At 35.4% G+C, this 23,186-nt stretch overlaps 1 protein-coding gene across 1 annotated transcript in view; it reads left to right on the top strand.

Annotated features, from left to right (window-relative positions):
* Positions 1-21,055: 21,055 nt before the first annotated feature.
* LOC149543474 (zinc finger protein CONSTANS-LIKE 14-like) overlaps positions 21,056-23,186 on the top strand; it is a 41,867-nt gene continuing 39,736 nt past the window's right edge. The window contains exon 1 of the mRNA XM_089798275.1: positions 21,056-22,482. Within this exon, the coding sequence (XP_089654401.1) occupies positions 21,943-22,482 (540 nt within the window). The 5' untranslated portion in view covers positions 21,056-21,942. The remainder of the gene's footprint in view (positions 22,483-23,186) is intronic.

Below are 23,186 nucleotides of genomic sequence, written 5' to 3'. Positions count from 1 at the left end.
AGTATCTAGCTATCATCACCCTATCATTACCATTATGATTAGCCCTAATATTTTGTCTTTGAAGCTCATATGTATAGCTTTCCACAGCCATCTCCTTCTATCTAAGATTATGATATTTTTCTATAGTTTACAACTCATAATATGAAAGAAAATATTTACTTCTTAATAAAATCTCCATCTTTCCCCATTTAGAAATAGGATTCTTCCCTTTCTTTTCCCTCTTGCTTTGGGTAGAGTTCCACAACACTAATGCATAACCCCTCAATCTTTCTTTAGCAAAATTAACTTTCTTTCTATCAGCGTATTCTTTGAAGTTAAAATATGTGCACATGGCTTCAATCCATTCTGTCAACATATCCCCATCCCTTTTTTCACTAAATGTGGGTACATCCATCTTCTCTTCCCCACTTTCCTTGTGGGAATATTTATGGAATTTGCAAGATATCTCTACTTTGGAGGCATTGTGTTAGTCTTTGATACTTCCTCAACCTCCTCTTCCTCTTCTTCAGACTCTTCACTCTCTTCATCCTTTTGACATCCTTTGGGTTTAATCTTATTCACCATTTATTTAAACTTAGCCTCTCATTTTTCCTCTATCATCTTCTTCATTTATTTAAGGTCTTGGATCTTGACACTTTTGGGAGACATGTTGTTAGCCTCTGAGAAAGTTCCTTCTTCTAAAATACACAAATCTCACAACAACCATGAAGTGGCTCTGATACCAATTGATATGATGTGCAATGAGAAATGAAATATTTAATAAATATTCCCCTTTTTAGGTCTATAGACTCCACTAGGATCCTCCCAAGGCCTACTATTCCTCACCAAGTATTGTTTTTCCTCAAGAATGAACTTTTCTAGGACCTTCCCAAGTGTCCTACTCCAAGACAATCCACTTCTTAGGTGTGATACTTGTTACTCGCTATTTAATCGTTGATCACCATGAGTGTTTTTTCTCTTTCCAATAGAATCAAACCATCCATAATGTACTCAAAAATTCAAAAAAGGTTCCAACCACCCTCAGAGCTTTTAAGACCTCTCATTTCATCAAATTGATTCACTCCAATATGTCACTTTAACCTTGTAATACATTTAATATGTCAAGGCCTAATAAATGACCTACTAGAATTATGTCTTTAAATCACGTAATTTGAGTGTTATTCCAAAATATTCCAAAGGACCACCCAAAAAATCCCACTTTTGAATACCCTTTTCCAGATCACTTCAAGACTACCAATTTTCATTCCTTGATTTGGTAAATTGATCAGGTTTCTCAAAAACCCTCATATTAGGACTATTAGGCCTAACTTCCTACATGAACTCAACAAACCTTATAGCATGTTTTTCCTCTCTAGTAAAATCACTCCAAGATCATTCTTAGATCCCACCAACAACAAAACCCAATTTTTTCAATCTACACATCCTTTCCATCCAAACACCAAACTATATCACTCTAGGCTAGTCACATAGAGAAGCCTAGCCTTAAATGCTTCTCTCACCATCACTTGGTCCTTGTGCCCTTCAACCAAAATACTTGGAATCATGTAATATATAGGTAAATCCTCCATTACACCAAAGATTAGGAATTTACATCGATGAAATGAGGAACCATCCATTTAATGATTAAACCCTAGTTCTTAGGGTTTATGGACCTATGAACACAAAATTGATTAAAATCTTTGGATCTTTGCACCAAATAAGTTGATACAAATTTCAAAAGGAAGATGATCTCTCATCAATATCAAACACTCATACATATCATCTAATCCACCAACAACTTCTAGATGTTTGCAACAACAAAATTGAATGGTGAAAAATAGGAAAACAAAGCACAAGAATCCAAATTTCTTCATTAACTTTGAAAATACAAATTTGAAGGCTTAAAATAACCATTTCCAACTATTTCCTAGCATTTCCAACTAACCATTACTCATTTCCAAAATAGTTATTTGTCCAGAGAAACGTTTATGCAAAAATTGTCAAAATTGCATTGTTTCACAACTTGCTTATTTTCATCATTGTCAAATAGCAATAGCTTCACATTTTTGCAACTTGCCTATTTTATTTTTTTTTAGAAAATTTTATCAAATTCTCACATTTAGCATATTTGACATCATAAGTGAACTTGAGACATGAAAACATGAACATGTACCATGATTTCACATGGTTTAACTAGTGTTGACCAAGCATGGCCTTTATAGGACTTAATGGACAAACTAGCATTTTAATGCTTGTTACAAACCAATTGGTTATGGATGACCTTATGGAAAGTGTCAAGACTCATATAAAGACTTATTACAATGCAAATGAAAATTCAAAAGGTCCATGATCTTCATGTCATGGATGCTCTTCCACTATAATCTCACTACTTTTTTGCCACTTTATATCTTAAAAAATGATACGTGTTTGATATATGCTTAGTCTTTGAATGTAACACTATATTCTTAGACATATTATTAGTTCTTGTATAATCATAATGTATAATAATATGTTCATCAAAAGCTATACCAATGTCCTTCAATATTTGCTTCATACATATTAATTATGTATAGTTATTTGTAGAAACAACATGCTTTGCTTTAGTAATAGACTAAGATATACAATTATGTTTCTTGCTCAACCAAGAAACCAATCTCCCACCAAGGAATAAGGCTCCACTAGCACTCTTCATGTAATCAATATTACCTTCCCAATTTGCATCAATGTAAGCATACAATGTGAAATTCTTAGATCTGTCATACCACAATCCATAATCCAAAGCACCCTTCAAATATCGGAGAATTATTTGTATAGTTGTTAATTTTGTTCCCTTAATTTCTTCTTGAAATCTTGCAATAATTCTAATTGCATTAAATATGTATGGCCTTATGCTTGTTAGATATTGCAATCCTCCTATCGTAGATTTGTATCAAGTATGAAATGTACCAGGTGGATCATAAACAAAAGTCAACTCACAACCTGTCACCATAGGAGTACCTTCTAGTTTATAATTCTTCATTCCAACATCAACCAAAAAGTTCTTCAAATAATTAGTTTGTAATATAAAGAGCTCATTCTTATTCTGAGTTATTTGCAAACTAAGAAAGAACTTCATCTCTCCTATCATTAACATTTACAATTCACTATTCATCTCTTAAGAAAACTTGATACTCATTTCATCATTATCATTAAAAGCGATATCATCAACAAAGAATTCAATAATCAAGATACCTTTAGGACTAGTCCTCAAATGCAGATTTCTACCTTCATTACCTTTCCTAAAACCCAAATGTAAGAGATACCTATCCATTCTTGCATAATAAGCTCTCAGATCTTGATTCAAGCCATGCAATTCTTTCTTCAACTTGAAAACTATTTCTTCCTAATTTATCAAAGGAAATGCATCAAGTTTCTCAATGTATACTTTGTCTTCAAGTTCTCCATTCAAGAATGCAAACTTCACATCCATCTGATATACCTTGAAATCATTTTCAGTTGTATAAGCTAAAAATAATCGTATTGCTTCAATTACGGCCATAGGAGAAAACATATCCTCAAAATTTATACCTCTTTGTTGTGAATATCCTTTACAATATAATATTTCCTTATTTCTCACTACTTCTCCTTGTTCATTCATTTTTTTCCTGAATACTCTCTTAGCTCCTAATTTTTTTTTAATCTTTAGGCCTAGAAACTGATTCCATTGTATTGTTCTTCTCAATCTCTTATTTTCTTCCTAGATTTCTTTAACCCATGATTCATGTCTACAAGCTTCATCAATAATTTTAGGCTCAACTTGTGAAATCAAACATAATTCATTCCTCTTCCTTGCTCTAATCATAATACCACTACTAGCATTACCAATAATTTGATCATATGAATGATTCAAAGTAACATACCTTGGAGTTCTATGCTCTTCTCTTGGCTCTTTATTGTATATTTGTATTCTACTATCAAACTCAAATTATTTATCTTGCTCTTGGTTTTGATTATGATTATGACTTGTAGATGCCTAATTTGCTTCATTATCTAAATTATAATCAAATTTTCTTTCATGTATTTGAAATCTTTCATCAATATTCACATTAGCATTTTCAATCATCTTCCTCAAACTCAAATTATAACATGTATATAATTTTCTTTTAGTTGAATATCTGAGGAATATACCTTCACATCTAGGATCAAACATTTGTACGCCATCATCTCTTCTGATATAACACTTGCTACCAAAAATTATGAAATACTCAACTAATGGTACATGACCAAACCAAAGTTTGTATGATGTTTTACATGTACCATGTCTATTTTGAAATCTATTCAACGTATAGATTGTTGCATTAACTACTTCTCTCCTATGAACATGGGGTACCTTACCTTCAAACATCATAGTTCTTATAGAATCAAGTATTCTTGTATTTCTTCTTTCTTCTACCACATTCTATTGTGGATTTTTAGGGGTTGTCATCCTAAAAATTCCATGTTTTAAACAATATGCATTAAATCAATTTTGATGTGAATTCTCCACCTCTATCTAACCTTAAATATTTGATCTTAAAACTTGATTCTTTATCTACTTTTTCTTTATAAATATTGAACTTACCAAAGGTCTCATATTATCCTTGAGAAATGCAACACATGTCATCCTAGAATAATAATCAACAAAAGGAATAATGCATCTCTCATCTTCTTATCATATTAGGACCATATGGATATGTATGCACTATATCCAATATTCCTTTAGTTGAGTGTCTCTTGCTCTAAAAGCTAATCCTACTTTGTTTACCTAACACACATCCTTGCACATCATATTAGTAGGCTTCACTGACTTAGGTAGATTTCTATTTGTATTTGAATTAGAAATTCTTCCTATATTATCAAAGTCCACAGGACAAAACCTCTTGTTACACAACCAGTTGTCATCTATCTTCACAACAAAATAATTTACTTTAAAAGGTTTAACTAAAATACATTACTGTTGGTCTTTGAACCAAATGTAATCAAATTTTCTAATTAATCTTTGATTACACATCTTCCATCCTTGAAATGAAAATGATAACCCTTATCCACATGTTGACCAACACTTAACAAGTTATGCTTCAATCCATCAACAAACAAGACATCATGAGTGTTACTTTTTCCATCAAGGGTATTACAACATTTTATTTCAATCAAACACAAAGTGCTATCACCAAATCTAAAAGCTCCACCATCATACTTATTTGACTACAAAAACTTATCCTTATCACTCATCATATAATGTGAGCATCAACTATTGGTTATTCACATTTCTTTTCAACATGTAAAACTAGTGCTTTTTCTCTAGTATTGGGACTTTCATCTTTGATGGAAACAAAACCAATTTCATCATCATCACTATCTTTTGATTCATTATGTGTTACTCGTTTACTAGCAAAATAGAATTATTTAAGATGTTTAGACTTGTAAAGCTTTGGCTTATACTTGGGTACTCTAGTTGGAAATCTAGATGAGAAATGACCAATATTTTTACATGAAAAGTATTTCAAAGTAAATTCTCCTTCATATTTACCTTTATATTTGAATATTCTCTTTGAAACTAATGTCTCAAGCTCTTCAATCTCCCTTTCTTCTTCCTCTATCTCTGCCTAATCCTTAGCATACTCACCAAGATCTCAAAAAGCTCTACTAGTACTTAAAATTTTTGTTAGCATCCTCTAATCTCTATGAATAGTAGTCTTAAAAGAAGATTATACTTTAGGTAACACATCTTTTAATCTAGAAGTTTGAAAATATTGCAACTCAATAATCAATGTTTCCTTGTTGAATCCCTTGATGAGAGTTGTCACTAATTCTATAGTCATTGTATTGGTGTCAAAGATATCATAATCTTTTGTACAATCTCATCATCTATTATGGTTCCACCAATACTCCTTGTACTTGTAAGAGAGTATGTTATCCTCTGAACATTAAATTTGATATGATCATTATCTTGCATTCTTGCATTCTCTAACTTTGTTTTCCAATTTTGCAACTTCACTAACTTTGTGTATTTTCCTCCTCCATACAATGCTTCTAACCTAGTCGCAATTGTGTGAGTTGAATCTAATTCCTTGATCTTAGTGAACTCAACTTCAAATAAGGCCCTAATTAAGGTTTTCTTGGCAATCAAATTTAATGTAAATTCTTTCTTCTCCTAATATTTACATGAAGACAATTCATCCTCTATTTTTTTATGTTTTCCTAATTCTTTGCAATCATCAAATAATCAAGACCCAAGTAGATCATATGTTTTCTCATCTTGCTCTCCCAGCTATCATAGTTATCACCATCAAATTTAGGATTATCCTTCATGTAAGTGATCCTAGATCACCTCAACTTATTCAACTTCCTTATCAAAGAGGACCACAAGTTCTCATACCAATTGTTAGTAATCACAGTCCACACCACACAAATGAGAGGGTGGGGGGGATGAAGTAGTTGTGCACAATATTTAAAAACTTCAAACTTCTTAAACAAATCACCAACCACAGATATAACACTACATACCAAGATAAAACCCAATATCATAACACAAGAATTCTTGGTCTTGAGGAAATACCTATTAAGAGAAAAACCTTAGTGGGGATAATACCCACAAGATCATGCATTAATATGAAAATGTCCCTTTAAAGGACTTGAACCTGTTAGGAGTCAATTTTATACATTTAGTACATTTGTCCATGTTAAGGGAATGAATCCTTGTTAAAAGGTTTTAACCTTGTTAGGAGCTTATGAGAACACAAGGCTCACTATAAGAGCACATTGCCTAAAGATAGAAGGTTAAATCCATCTTCAAGGAGACTCACTATCTAAGATGTGAAGGTAAAAAAAACCTTCAAGGATTTACAAATTTGAATAATGAGTTCTTACTAGTTCCAATGAAGTGCATTTATGAATGATAAAAAATTCCACTCATACATTTACCAAAGTATTTGATAATCCTTCAGCTCTTCGTTGATATCCAACATTGAGGCTCACACTACAATTTCATTATGGATTTATTCCATACATTACAAACAAGGAAATTACTTTCCTTTATACAATTTATAACCAAGAAATTAGGTTGTCATGTTAGGACTTCCCCAATGCACAAATAAATAAATAAATCCATGCTAAGATGTAGAAGATACATTTTACAATTATATTACGCATCATGATCCATGATTAGCACTTGTCACACCAATTAATATGCTATACCATCCCGTCAGCTCCCAAAAGAAATAATCCATACACCACATGCTAGAAATCAACACAACATGAACCAAGTGACCCAAAAATCCTGAAGCATGCACCACCCCAAGTATTCTACCATGTTATATTCTTGTAAAGTTTAAGTCTACCTTGCCAACATGATATACCCAAAATAAAAAAACTACCTTTGGCATATTTCTATGTTAGTGGCCTATAACCAATCTTCACTAAAACATATGTAACTTACACAAATTGTCACATAAAGAGATACGACCAAAGGCATAAGGTTTACACTCATCCTAAAACATATATCCAAGACTTTATACTCATAAATGTTGTACATTGTTTGTACTATTCTGATAAATATACTATAACACACAAAATCTAAGTTTTTCAAACTCCATTCTATAAATCTTGAACATATGTCTTGCATGTCAACAACAATTCTAACTCCTTATTATCAACAATATCCCCTAATCTCAACACATCAAATAGAAATATAAAGCATACATGACAACCATACACATACAAGTATGGGGTCAATATAACTATAAATATACAAAACATTATCATATGCAAATCATCATCATCATCTAACTAATATGAAAACAGGCAAGCAATCTTAGTATCAATATTTTACATCATCAAAAACTATTGTAATAACATCAAAACATCATTGAATATGACTAAAGATCCGACATGTTCATGAAAAGTGGTCTAGAAGAGTTTCGTATCATAAACTAAAATGGTAGAAGATGAATGGGTATTACACATTTTCCTTTCTAAATTCACTTTAGCAATTGATAAAGAAAAATAGGAAATATAATTTATAATTTATTTATCTCACTTGTATAATTTTTTTCCATTATTCTTTTTCATTAAAAATATATTTCAAAACTAATTATAATTGAGCTACATTCATGAATTGATACATTGGGTGGGACACCTTTATATCTAAAATGTGGTTTTAGAAATCAAGTCATTCTATATTTAATTATATATACATTTATTATATTCGATAAATTTTAAACAATAACATATCATTGTAATGCATGATGAAATTTGTTTTTAATTTAGATATTTTAAAATACTTATCCCTAAAACATGGATATCTTTTCATTTCTTCTTTTATCTTAAAAAAATGAAATTGTCGATTAGTTACATTAGGTAAACAAGATATAATTGATCTAACATAATGATTTGTTGGAGGGCTTCCCAAATTATATAAATGCATGTTGGTAAGACATTTTAGCTTTCAAAAGTAGGTGGTCCCATGGATTTTGTTATATCGTGTATGCTTAAACTTTAAGCTTCATAGGTTTTAGAAATTTGGTAGTCATAGGATTAGTTTTTAGAAATAATTACTATAAAATCTATAGCTAAAACTATTATCATATAACTAAATCTGAAATTGGGTTAATCTTAAAATTGTATAGATGGATGATACTTATCATTACAATTTAAAATAGCTACCAGTGGAAAACTTTAGCCCCTTTCCAAGAAAAAAAACTTAAAATAAGGGGTCTATTTGATTGCACAAGATTATTATTTATTGTGTAGGAAATATTTAATCTTTTCATGGGCCCATCACTTCACAAATATAGTTTCTACAAAAAGCACATAAGATAGCTTCCTAAATCAACAAATAATAATAAATATTTAATCAAATTATATTGATGGACTATGAGAGTGGGTCCTATGATATACCTTTTTCTTCTTTATGATTTTGCATGTTTTCGTAGATTTTAGGGCCCAAATATACGACATCAATTGTACTCTAGGACAAACATAATATTATTCATGTGATTGCAGTGTGACCACAGTTGTGAAATGTGTCACAAATGCAAGGTTATTTGATGCATGTCCATTTTCTCCCTATAAGCATGATTTTCATAATCCTGCCCACTTGAATCAACACAAATGTTGATGTTGGGTGTCACAACTACTTGAGTCAACACAAATGTTAATCCTAGAAATCACAATTATGTTCTAATACGTAGTGCCTTGATTAGCATCAGATTTGGCTATAGTGCTAACATTGATAATTTTAGCAACATTATTGTCTAGTTAAACTAAAAATAAACCCATTCTATGAAATTTAACTTTTCATCCAATCCCCTGTAGATTTAGTAATGCAAGAGCATCCTGTGGTAGTTGGTCATCCTGCATGTTGGAGGGATTTTGGTGGAGCTGAGTGGACCCATTTGGGTCTTGGTTAATTGTTTTTGATGTATTTAATAAGTGTTGTAAGCCTTTAAAGATATTTGGTATTTAGTTTTTATTGGAGGCCGACTTGTGGTTCTTCAAGTATTTAATGTAAAGGATATTTAATTTGTAGCTTATTGGGCCAACTTGTGGCTTAGTTGGGTATAAGTATGAGGTATTGTGAAGTCTTTAGTCATTATTCATCCATATTGGAGAAGTGGATGTGGTAGAGGAGAAAATTTTGAGAAGGGCTAGTAGCTGAGGCTTGGGAAATAAGGAGATTGTTCGGTGGGCTTGTGAGTACCAGTTTGGATCTTCCTTAGAGGTTTCTACCAGAGTGTGGATCTAGACTAGCTAGAGTTTGGATGGGATCTTGTAGAACTATTACTTTCTTTCTATTTGGTTGTAATTGGGAAAGCCTTATAGCCTGACACATTGCATGTAATCAATTATTTTATGAATGAAGAGTTGTGATTTGGTACAAGATATTGCATTGTTGTTTATCTTCCATTATGTGGTTATTTGTTGGGGGCTAGGACATCTCCTTTGGGGATTCTTTCATCAAGCGGTATCAGAGCTAGAGTTCCTGAGTGTGTAGACTGAGTGCTGAAGTTGAAGCAATTTGCACCAGGAATTGTATGGAGGTTGGAAGAGAAGGTTGATCTTGTGGAACTAATTGATCTTCTGGATTTGTGAATTTATTGCGAAGGGTTTGCGAAAATCTTGGAAGATGCGTCCAAGAATATTGGACCCTAGGGCAATTGATGATCTTATTGATGCTATGGAGGAAAGGATCTCATAGAAGATTAGATTAGAATTCAAATATGAGATTGCATTGATGAAGAGTGACTTGATTGCTGAAATTGTGAGTGCTTTAGGTGGTGTACCTCAACATTTGGGTACTAAAGATGGTTATGAGGAAGTTTTTGAAGACTTTGAAGTTTCTAGATCAAATGGTGAGGACAAAACTAATCGTGTGGAGAGGCCTATTGGAACTAGGGTTGGTTAGTTTGCTAGACCTAGATCTCAGTTGAAGTTGAAGCATAAGATGGAGGTTTCTAATTTCTTAAGTACTTTGAATCCTGAAGACCTGATTGATTGGATTGGTGAATTGGAAGACTACTTTGAGCTTGAGGATATTGAGGATCCACTCAGAGTAAGGTTGGCACAAACAAAGATGAAGGGACATGCTGCTCTTTGGTGGAAGGAATTGCAAAGAGATAGAGATGAGGAAGGTGAAATGAAGATCACTAGATGGAGGTTAATGGTAACTAAATTGAAGGCTAAGTTCATTGCTTCTGATTATGAACTTGAGTTATTTAAGAGGTTGCATAATTTGAAATAGAAGGATATGGTTGTGAAAGATTATATCGAGGAGACAAGTTGATTATTCGGTCCAGGCATAGATAATTGTCAAAGGAGAAGGTAGCTTGGTACATTAATGGTTTGAGATTCAATATTCAGGATGAGGTTGGTATGCTAAACATTTCTTTAGTTGAGGATTCTTAGTAGTATGCTTTGAGAGTAGAAGATGTTAGTGTAGTTTTTTATTTTTTCCATTTTGCTAGGTTTTTCCTACACTTTTAATAATCTCGCTTAGGTTAATAAAGCATGTCTTATTAGGTGAATGGTTGTGAGGTGTCACCTTCCTACATGTGAGCATCCATTAGCTATCTTGGGAAGATACTTTGCTATCTTTAGTCTGATAGATGGTTGCTCCTCATTGGTTGGTGTTGCCACCTCCTCCCTCTTCCTTGCCTATATAAGCATGCTACCTGGCTTGTATTTGTATCTCTTATTTTTGCATCCTCTTAATGCTATTTTGCTTCCAGCATTTGCATTACTCTCTTGGAGACTAACTCTATGATGCTATTTTGATTTTGTATCATTTGCATTCATAGTTTAGAGATTTACTCTTTGCACTAGTTTTCTGGGTTATTAATCTTTTCAGATTCTAACATGGTATCAGAGCTTTTCTATGTGCAAGAGTAGATTTTAGTTTCCTTATTTAAGAGATTCGGGGGGGGCGGGGGCGGGGGGGGGGAAATAAACTTTATTGTAGTTTTTTGTAAAACAAAGTATGCTCTTCTCTTGCATCTTTGGATGATCCTGAGAATCAGAAAATTTTTGACAAAAACAATTTTTCTCTGGGGTTTCAATCTCAAATTTGACAACCAACTTGCATATTTGGAGTTTTCAATCAGTTTTGCAGGTTCCAACATGCCATTGATGGACTTAAGAAGCTGATCCAGCATTTGCATGTCATATTTTGGTTGCTGGGGTCGTTTTCTGATTTTTGGAGCCGTTTTTTACTGTTAAAGGCGTCTAATTTACACTACAGCAACATCTTCTGTTCATCAGCAAGAAAAATGCTTTATGGGTTTTGTTCGCAGCCCCGAAAAATGATCTAGGTATCTTTTAGATTTTGCATGCAAGTTGTATATTTTTCAGAATCGAGCATGCAAAGCTATAGCCATACTCCTCTCCGTTGGCAGTCACAGATTTGAATGCAATTTTTTTTCAAATCAGGAGGTCAGCGAATTTTCGGAGCACTTTTAGCCCAAACGGACATCACCATTGGATTCGGAAGGCCATTTGCAGTCAGGATTCATATAAAGCTTTTCGTTTTTGGAGACAGAGCTCTAGGAGGCAAATTTTTTTTGGTTGCAGGGCTTCCGTACGGATCGTACGAACGATTTCGGCATCAAAAAAAATAATTTTAAAAAATATTTTTCGGGCACTCAGTCGGGCGGCCACTCAGCAGCCGCCGCCGCGCAGCTCGCCGGCCGCTGCCACCGGCAGCACTGCCGCTGAGCCGCTGCGGCTCGGCGCCGCCCGCGGGCCACTCCGGCACCGCCCTTCGGCCACCGCCGCTCGGCCAGCACGCAACCTCCGCCATTCGTTCCGCAGCTCCTCCGCCCGCCGCGTGGCGTCACGTCACCAGTCGCGTCTGACACTTTGGCAGTGACACGTGGCGTCTTCTGCCGCGTCCTGTGCCTGACACGTGGCAGGCGTGCCACGTGGCCCCCTGCCACGTCATCATCTGTACTGCCACGTCATCATCTGTACTGCCACGTGGCACCCTTTTTTGCGGCGACGGTCTCCAAGCCGTCAAATTTAATCGTCTGACTTGCTGACGTCAGCGGTGTGTCATCATCGCTGCTTGCACTCTCCTTCTATTTGGTTTTGGACCTACTTTTGATTTTTTGGCCATAACTTTTGCATACAGAGGTATTTTTCCGATCCGAAAGAAGCGCCAGAAAGTTGGTTCCGAGACGGAGATGCTGGTATAGGTGTTTTTGAGTTTTGATTCAGTTTGGTTGCCTGTTATGGCAGTTGAAGCCGGATGTTCTATTTTGCACTCCGGAAGGCGTATCTTGAGCTTCCGATCTCCAATTTTGGACTTCTTTATATCGTTGGAAAGATATTTCTGTGCTCTTTCTAGTGATGCTGGTTGTTATTCCAGATTCTGTTCCAGACACATCCTATTCAGTCTTTTGCATTTTAGCATTCTGGTGGATATTCTGTTTGTTTCAGCTCCGGAGATCGATTTTGTTGCTTCAGTTGCTTCGTTTTGGACTTTACCTTCTGTTGTTTCAGCCTTATATTTTTTCTGATCATTGTTGATATTCACTGTAAGCATCTTTATGCAACGCACTGAGATAAAGTGCCACTCTTGCGTTTTGGGATCCTTTTCATCATTGTGATTCGTTGTACTCGCATTATTATATAAAGTGTCATGGGGGGGATAGTTGTTTGCCGCTTATAGGCTCTCTTTCTCTAATTCCTCATGCAGTGTCGACGACACATGTCTTTATTTGTGTTTGTACCTCACTCTCGGTGAGTTTGGCTCCTGTGTTGTAGGAGATTTTTGGCCCATCTTTTCAGCTGCCTGTCACCTCACCTACCTTAAGGGGAGGTTATATTGTTGTTCTATGCTTCTTTGGTTGATGGTTCGTGCCTTCTATTTCCATGGAGGTTTCTTTGGTTGATGGTTCGTGCCTTCTATTTCCATCGAGGTTCCTTTGGTTGATGGTTCGTGCCTTCTATTTCCATGGGGGTTCTACAGATCAACATTTTGACAGAGTTTTGCGGTTCTTCATGCTTCAGTGATGCTGCTTCTTCATGATCACTCCTTGTTCCTATTTTAGGAGACAATTTCCCTAGCGGGAGACTTCTTCAGTTCTTCACTAGGTTCTTACCTCTTTTGGGGGAGGGTTTTTCCCATGTGGTTTTCTCTCTTTCCCCGCTTTCAAAGGTTGCATCTTCTTGCATTGTACTTGGGTACCTAACATGGCCTCGTTGCCGGGACCCATTTCTACATCCACCTAAGCTTCGCTTATGGGGGGGTGTTAGTGTAGTTTTTTATTTTTTCCATTTTGCTAGGTTTTTCCTACACTTTTAATAATCCCGCTTAGGTTAATAAAGCATGTCTTATTAGGTGAATGGTTGTGAAGTGTCACCTTCCTACATGTGAGCATCCATTAGCTATCTTGGGAAGATACTTTGCTATCTTTAGTCCGATAGATGGTTGCTCCTCATTGGTTGGTGTTGCCACCTCCTCCCTCTTCCTTGCCTATATAAGCATGCTACCTGGCTTGTATTTGTATCTCTTATTTTTGCATCCTCTTAATGCTATTTTGCTTCCAACATTTGCATTACTCTCTTGGAGACTAACTCTATGATGCTATTTTGATTTTGTATCATTTGCATTCATAGTTTAGATATTTACTCTTTGCACTAGTTTTCTGGGTTATTAATCTTTTTAGATTCTAACAGAAGAGAAGTTAAGGGAAGAATCAAGGTAGTTCTTGAGGGAAGGAGAAGCAGGACTACTCAACAAAGGCTAAACTGAGTGCTGAAGATGAACCAAAACCTATTGATCAGAAGAGAAGGACAAGTAGAGGTGAGTTTAAGGGTACTTGTTTCAGATGTCATGAATAAGGACATTGATCTTATGAGTGTTTGTAGAAGATTGGTGATATGAGAGCTACTGTTGTGAATGAGGTTGAAGACCATGAACCTAAGAAAGGAGAGAGTTTCTTGGCTCGACGAGTATTGGTTGGTCAAAGGACATTGGAATATTTTCAAAGGAGTAATCTGTTCAAGACTCATTGTAAGTATGGTGGTAATATCTGCAATGTGATTGTGGATGGTGGTAGTACTGATAACCTTATTGCTAAGGAGATAGTTCAGAAACTTGGTTTGAAGAGAGCGAGACATCCTTATCCTTATAGGATTGGCTAGTTGTGAGGTGAGCATGCTTTGGAAATGAGGGAGTAGTGCCTTGTTGATTTCTAGATTGGGTAGTATAAGGATCAAGTGTTGTGTGATATTATGGACATGAATAGTTGTCATGTGTTTCTTGGTAGACCTTGGCAGTATGATTGCAGGGTTGTGCATGATTGTGTCAAGAATGTGTTTACAATTGTGAAAGGTGGCAAGAAGCATTCCCTGATTCCTTTGTAGAATGAAGAGGTCAATAGAAGGAACTTGAGTATTGGTAGCCGAGTTGAGTTGATAGATTCTAAAAGGGTTAGCAATAAGTGTGGCTAGAAAACCTATGGAACACTAAGGATGGAGGTGAAGAAGAAGAAGAAGAGCAAGGGAAGGAGTGTACAAGTTGAAGATTTGGAGGGCATGTATGTGAAGAACCAGTTTGGGATTTGTGTGTTGAATCTTGAAAGATGTTCTTCCAGCTATTGAGAACATCTTTTCACACTTAGGGAGTTTGATGCAGGAGCATCCTGGGGTAGTTGGCTATATTGCATGTTGGAGGGATTTTGGTGGAGTTGAGTGGACCTATTTGGGTCTTGGTTAATAGTTTTTGATGTATTAATAAGTGTTGTAAGCCTTTAAAGGCATTTGGTATTTAGTTTCTATTGGAGGCCGACTTGTGGCTCTTCAAGTATTTAATGTAAGGGGTATTTAATTTGTAGCTTACTGGGTTGACTTGTGGCTCTTTAAGTATTTAATGTAAATGATATTTAGTTTGTAGCTTACTAGGCTGACTTGTGCCTTAGTTGGGTATAAGTAGGGGGTATTGTGAAGTCTTTAGTCATTATTCATCCATCTTGGAGAAGAGGATGTGGTAGAAGAGTGAATTTTGAGAAGGGCTAGTAGTTGAGGCTTGGGAAACAAGGAAGTTGCTTAGTGGGCTTGTGAGTACCAGTTTGGATCTTCCTTTGAGGCTTCTACCAGAGTGTGGATCTGGACTAGCTAGGGTTTGAATGGGATCTTGTAGGACTATTATTTGCTTTGTATTTGGTTGTAGTTGGGAAGACCTTACAACTTGACACATTGCATGTGATTAGTTATTTTATGAATAAAGAATTGTGATTTGGTATAAGATCTTGCATTTTTGTTTATCTTCCGCTATGTGGTTATTTGCTAGGGGCTAGGCCATCTCCTTTGGGGATTCTTTTACCTTGCACTACATCATTTAGTCATAGGTTTACATTGACTGAGTATGCTAATTGAAAATAGGAAATATTGTTGTCCTTATATACTCATGAGACTATTCCTACATCATTGGATTTAAATCATCAGTTGGATGAAGGTAAGAAAGCTTGTCTAAATGCCCTATAATTACACCACATTACATTTGCACTCAAGATCATAATTGATTAGGGTATTATTACATCATTCCTCGATAGATAGTTCTCAAAGACCAACTCTTTCAATTTGTCCATAAAGGGGCTAACTAGGGCCTTTTAGAAAACATGTTGATAAAAGATAGTCTATGAGCCTAACTCTAGTATTATGACTTTGGTTTGATCATCCAAGATTGATGTTTTATCCATATTGTTTTTAGTTACATGATGTGACCTATAAAAGTCCACATGGAGTGACACTACTCTAGGTTTGGGTCTAGGGGCATATTGTGCTTTGTTGATCTATTGTTGGCAAACATCTAGAGCTAAAATTGTTTTATGTATGTTATTATAGAGGCATAGTCAATCAATCTTCTTTAGAACATGATATGTATTGATGACATATTTTGGATCTTTTTGTTGAGTTTACATCAAGACCCTGTAGACAATTGCAACCCTAAGAAAATAATGGAGACCACTTTCTTTATTGTAGGAAGGCTTGGTATTTAATCAAGCATCTTTATTGTAGGAAGGCTTGGTATTTAATCAAGCATGCAATACAATCACAAATTTTTTTGTTGAGAGATAGTTCTTGAGATTTATCCATAGTATAGGGAATGACATAATGTTCCCCTTGGAGAGGCCACTTTGCTTGTTCATCATGAGATGTATGTGATTGGGGGTTGGTTATCAATTCATGAGTTTTTTTGTTAGAGTTTGATGATGTAAAACCATACAACATGGAGTTTGTCCTCATCTTGAAAATGACACAACATGCAAGTATGATACATTGTTTGCAACACAGTCATTACCTTCCAGCTGTAAACCTCCTTTGCATCGATCGCCCTCTTTCTGCCCATACAATAATAGGGCCGCCGATAGATCACCTGCCCGCCCCTACGGTCCCGACCAATTCCTCATGAACCTCCCCCGCTACTATAATGAATAGAGATTGGGAACAATTGATAGAGGAGATTGGGACCCGTAAACCTCCAATTGATAGAGATTACCCCTCCTCTGATCCTAAATAACCCTCCCATCCGCCCGCCTCTTTCTTTTATTTCTTTCTCTTTGTTTGGCCACCCGGCTATAGATATGCTCCGGCTCTGGATAGGTATGCCCACCGCCCCTCCAGCCCTAGATTAATATGTGAATCTCTGCATTGCATAATTATGCAGCTCTGGCTGTCATTGTTGTAAGACCCAAGAATTCATATCCCATGGAAAATGAAAGGAACAGGTAGGAGAGGGAGATTGGGAGGTTGAGATTGAGGCAAGGAAGGTGATGGCGGTGATAGAGGGAATCAATATGGTGGTGGTGGTAGTGACCTATGAAGGAGGTGTTCTAGTGGTATTGATGGATAGGTAGTAGTGATGTAGGTACAAGTAAAGGTACAAGTATACATACATGCAAAAATTGGGAAGGATGAGCTCAAGGGGGAGTTGAGGATGTGTTGATTAGTGGCCTGGACATTGGGTTGATGATGGCTATGGATCTAGCTATGACATTGGGTGAGTTTGTGACTCTTTAGACACATGTGGGGGGCTTTAGAGGAATAGATGGCTAAATTCACCACATAGAGGGACATGTAGGGAGTTGCCAAGAATCTGGTAATTATTAGAGCACAACAAGAAGATCGGGTAACCAGTAGATTCATTAAGAGTTTGGAGGTAATGAATGATGTTAACATATTATTTCCTATGCAACTTTAGTAATCTTAGTTTATGCTTTGAGCTCTATTATAATAGTGTCAATTCTTTGTTATACATTTTATTGTTTATAGTGATTGTAGACTTCACCTTTCATAAAGTCTTGTCATGTTCTTACTATTTTGAGCTTTCTCTTTCACTTCTAGCACATAGTAAAATGTTTTTCCCCATATACAAAACACTCACTTTTACCTCGATAACAAAATACTTATTTTATAACTCATCAAATATGAATTTAATATGATATTTCTATTATAAAAAAAAATTAATACTATTTTTTTATGAAAATTATTTCAAAGTTAATCACAAATAAGCTCTATTCTTCAATAAATATAGTGGGTGAGATACATTATATCTAACAAGTGATGTTAGAAATCTAACTTGTTCAATATTTAATGAGATGGACATCACTTATACTCTATAAATTCGAGATAATAACACTTCATTGTTATTTGTGACAATTACATGTTTTTAAATACTTATCCCTAAAGCATGGATATCTTTTCACTCTTTTTTTCTCAAAAAAATAAAATTGTAGATTCGCGACCTTAGCTAAACAAGATATAGTCGATCTAAGGTAGTGGTCCCATAGAGGTGCTTCTCAAATTATTTCAATGTGTGTTGGTAAGACTTTAACTATCATAAATATGTGGTCTCATGTATTTTATTGTAGTGTGCAAGCTTAAACTTTAAGTTCTACACTTTTTAGAAAGTTGGTAGCCATATGATTAATTTTTAACATCCACCATTGAGATTACAAATATAATTATGTAGCTAAATCTATACAATATTGGTCAATTTAAAAAAAAAAATTATAGACAAATGATACAAGCATTAAAATTTTAAAAAGCTAGTAGTGAATTTTTTTAGCCCCACCCCAAAGAAAAACCTTAAAAAAGGGGCTTCATTTTCTTACACAAGATTCCAAGATTCTAATTTATATGAAGAATACTGCTCTTCTTTTCATGAGCCTCTTGCTTCACAAAAAAATTGTTCCTAAAGTGATCTCTTAACATTGCTTCCTAGATCAATAGATAAGAATAAATATTTATCCAAATTAAACAAAACTACAACATTATTGGACTATAGTATTAATTATACTTAATTTATCATTAATAAAATAAAAATATTAACAATATTTTAAAATTTAGCCAAATATTTAAAGAAGTAGCTTATGATCATGCCATTCAAAATTAAGTTGTTGCAATAGTCAATTTTATCCCTTAAAGATTAAATTTCATCTTTTGATATTTTTTGAAAAATGAACATTTTAAAATCAGGTAATTATGAATTTACGAATATTTAAAATTTGGTTTCTAAGACTTTATGATATACAAATAAAACAAAGTATGCCACATGCATATAAGATTTTGAACTTTTTAAAGTAGTAAAATATTATAGTTTAATTAGTTGAATACAATTGATAAAGGTGATTGTACATTCATTACACATGTATGAAGTTTTAAAGTCACCATAGGTGTAATAAATAAAGGGTGATGTGAGATCATGCACTAGAGAAATTTGGCAAATTGATTAATGTCAATCTCTAACCTCATCATGTTATTAAACTTTGTTAGAATGGATAATTTTATTCATGAATGTGAATAAAAATGTTTAATTATTTGTATAGTTTAGATTCATAGTATCAATAGAGGAAACATACCAACATCCATGATCGATAATTTTGTGCATCCACAAACCTCTGCTTGCAATTATTGTTAAGGCTTTTGGACAGTAATATTGTTTATGCAAACAATGGTACAAAAGTAGTCATTCCAAAGTGTCATCTAATACCTAATTATGATGGCCTATACACTATCCCTGCCTCAAAAATTATCAATACTGAAATAGAAATGCCCTAGTACTTATGTGTTATAGGTTTAATAACATTGGACAAATCCTCCAACTGAAATATACAAATTCTAATTATATGTAATACAAGTGACTGACTCATGTAAAATTGATTAATAGATTTTTTATTGTCATTTAACAAAATTAAAAGAATGAATTAACAAAGAGTGATTGACATAGACCATAGCTCCTAACTAGGAATTCAAATATAATTGAGGATGAGATCTCATCACCTTAGGGGCAAGTGTGAGACGGGAAGATGGAAGATGTCCAAAGAGGCTTGGGAGCAGAGAATTTGCATAGAAAGGGAATGCCATTTTCTCTCACAATGCGTGGCATACGACAACATCTGGGTTGTTCTTCGGTCCCTTAGGCAGGGGTCCCATGGAGGGGGCTTCAGCTCTATATTTAAGGAGTTGGAGGTCCCATGCTTATTTTTTGAGGGTGCTAAAGCTTAATTTTGAATCTTTTCCTATTAACTAGGAGCCCTTACTTTTTAGTCGGGTGGATGAAAATGGGGTGGGGCTGGAGATAGTTCCACTAGTTTAGGGAAGAATTCTCCCACTTGGCAAGAACATCCGCTTCATTTTCTCTCCAAAGTGAAATAATCCGACCAAAAAATCTAAAAAGAACAATTTATATTATCATAAATTTAAAAGTTTAAGCTGATTTCATTTTCAAATTCATGGGACCACCGGCTTCCTTCAATTTAGGCGCTAATTTTTTTAAGTAGATTTATATCTATAATTCATGGGACCACTCCCCCTTTAAATCTTCCTAAAAATGCTCAGAAGCACCTACTCTATTTTTAAGCAAGCGGGTGCCCATGGGACCCCAGCCTTAGACTGCTGTGGTCTTATGAACGTCATTTAAAAAAACTTTTATTTGTTCATTAAATCGAAAAAAGTATTTGAAAACCTACCAAAAATCTCACTTCCACAGTCTTCCGCCCCTCAAATCTAACCTGCGGTTCATATTCTTCAAAGTCCATCAATGGAGATGAGACCCTTCTCGCAGTAAATACATCGCACATGGGGAAAAAACCAAAAGAAAAATCATACAAGCATTTCAATTCTTTGGAATCATCGGAACCGTCCACGAACAGATCCAGACTTTGAAATAATTGGGGACGAGGAACATGTGGGATTCCAAATTCTTGCCTACAGCTAAAATACTTTTTGGGATAGCGACTGATTTTCTACGAGTATGGGTCGGTACTCCGAAAAAATTGTAATTACCACTGCCAGCAAGGACTGGATTGAAATTGAGGCTGACACGACTTAGAAAGATTCATACCCCACCTTCCAGATTTTACCACCCATTTTATATTTCGAATCCACGAATATACGATTAAATCGTGATGTGTAAGAATAATTCGAACAAGAAAACTCAGATCATGCCGCAAACAAAATAGTTTAAGGAAACTCTAATTTCGATAAATCCAAGCTAAAAGTCAAAAAAGAGCTTTTCTGGCATTTAGTGCGGGTCAGAAGTCGGACTAATTTTATGAGATGATTTGGGTACATGTGACGAATGCATTGAAAAGGAATTGGATCAAATTGAACGACAGAAATACAGGACTAATTAGAGTTATCCTGGAAGCAACTGCAAATCAAAATTACTGTCCATACTTTGGATATATATGGTATATTGTTCTTTTCTTGAGAGATGGATTAGATTGAAGCCGATGCTTGAAGCTGGAGAATGCAAAAAATCTGTTTTGGTAGAGGATATGCACGCTTCTGCATTTACAAAAGTGTTTGTCCAGCTGGGATTGGAACGGGAAAATAACTTCAACTGCAATGGATTCAAATGCAAAGCTAGACAAATCAGCAGCTTTTTATGAAATGGGGTTGAAAACCATACTATTTGGGGTGTTATAGTGAGGTGCATTTTTCATGAACCAGGTGCCACTTGGGGTTTAAGACCGAGGACCTCTCAAGCCTCCTTTACATCATGCTCTTAGTCTACCTCTAAAAGCATGTTGAGTCTTTTAATGGACAAATCCTTTTATTTCCTTTTGGGTACTCAAGACCTAGCCAATTCTCCTTGCTGGTAACTAGAGGCTTAACTACTGCTCTACCTTTTGTTTGCTGAAATTGCCCAAGGCTTAGCTACTTCTCTTTGTTGTGTGAATCATGAATGATTTCCAAGCTTCTGCCTCTTTCAGACTTGTTAATTTTTTTTCAAGTTGGTGAAGCTTAAGGCTTAGACGGGAGCCATCCAAGTTCAGAACAGCGCCGCTGGCTTGAACATGAAGCTCTACATGTCAGCAAAGATGAGGAGATGACTCTGGATATAAAAATATGAGATAATCTTTATCTGAGTGCTTTGGTTTACTATATTCCTATCCTTTAGAGAGAGAAGCCTTTCAGTGCTCTGAAAATTGAGATCTGATGGATAGATTTGTGGCTTGTGATTTCTGTGAAGAATCACAAGCAATATTATATTGCGAAGCAGATGATTCAAAACTCTGCCTGTGCTGTGACAATGAAGTCCATTCTGCCAATTCACTGTCCAAACGCCACTTTCGAGCCCAGCTGTGTCATGTATGTGGAAATAATCAGGCGTCAATTCGCTGCTGCACCCAAGACCTCCTTGTCTGCAAGAAATGTCAAAACTGTCCCAGGGGGGCACAGCATGAGCATGATACCATCGAGGGATTTGATGGCTGCCCATCTGCGACACAATTGGCTTCCAAGTTTGGAATTGATAAGACTCTCTTTAAACAAGTTGGCTTTTCAGGTTTAGGGACTCATGGTATCGCTGATAGTCATAAAACCGTCAGGAGTTACATGTATGATGATTATGACACACTGGATTGTGTTGTTTCGGGAAGGAAAACAGTGGATCCGTGGCTCGGTGACGGGGTTGTTCCACTTGAATCGTACATGACTTTGCCCTCCTACGATAAGCCTTTAGCTCCGTGCGTTGAGGTACTAACTAATCTCAAATATACTCTTTCTTAAAATCAAATTTAAAGGTGTCAATGCTTCCAGGATATTATTTTGGCGAAGAACAAATTAGTAGCTATTGTAATCCTGCGTTTCCCAAAGCTTTAATATGATACGCATGAAATTTATAGCTCAAAAAATGCAGCTGAAAAGCGTACAATGTTTATGAACTTTATGAAAATGTACGATTTACTGAAAGGACATTTTCTTCAAAGAGTCTAACAGCGTCCTTGCAATTTCATATAAATCGTTAGCAATGGCAACCGGAATTTCTGCTAATTGGGGATTTAGTTCTGTGAATTAAGCTTGGCCAATTGGCAAGAAAACAGCCCAGAAAAGTTAACCTTTTCAAACTTCTTATTCTATGATGCTAATACTACTGGTTGTGTCTAGATAAGTTTGAAAATTAAGTACATTATTGAACATTTGTAGTAGCTATTAGAGGAGTGCAAAACAGTCTCGGTTTGCTGCCAATTTTATTGAATATTTCGGACATGTTTTCTTCCAACTCCAACGACAATCAAGTTAGTTTTCTTTAGTTGGTGAGCCTCAGAGTTCAAAATCTCCTGTCACCAATTACAACTGTGACATTCAAACCTCGGGTTGGAGAAGGCAGTACTGAGGGTTACAGGTAGGAGCACAATGATTGTCCACTGCCATACTAGTAATCCAACATTACACAGAAT

The sequence above is a fragment of the Cupressus sempervirens genome, chromosome 8 (assembly GCF_028749045.1).
Source record: "Cupressus sempervirens isolate cs-2001-9-10 chromosome 8, ASM2874904v1, whole genome shotgun sequence".
Lineage (NCBI taxonomy): Eukaryota > Viridiplantae > Streptophyta > Pinopsida > Cupressales > Cupressaceae > Cupressus > Cupressus sempervirens.
Note: the sequence above shows the minus strand (reverse complement) of the source record. Positions and strands in the feature narration are given on the sequence as shown.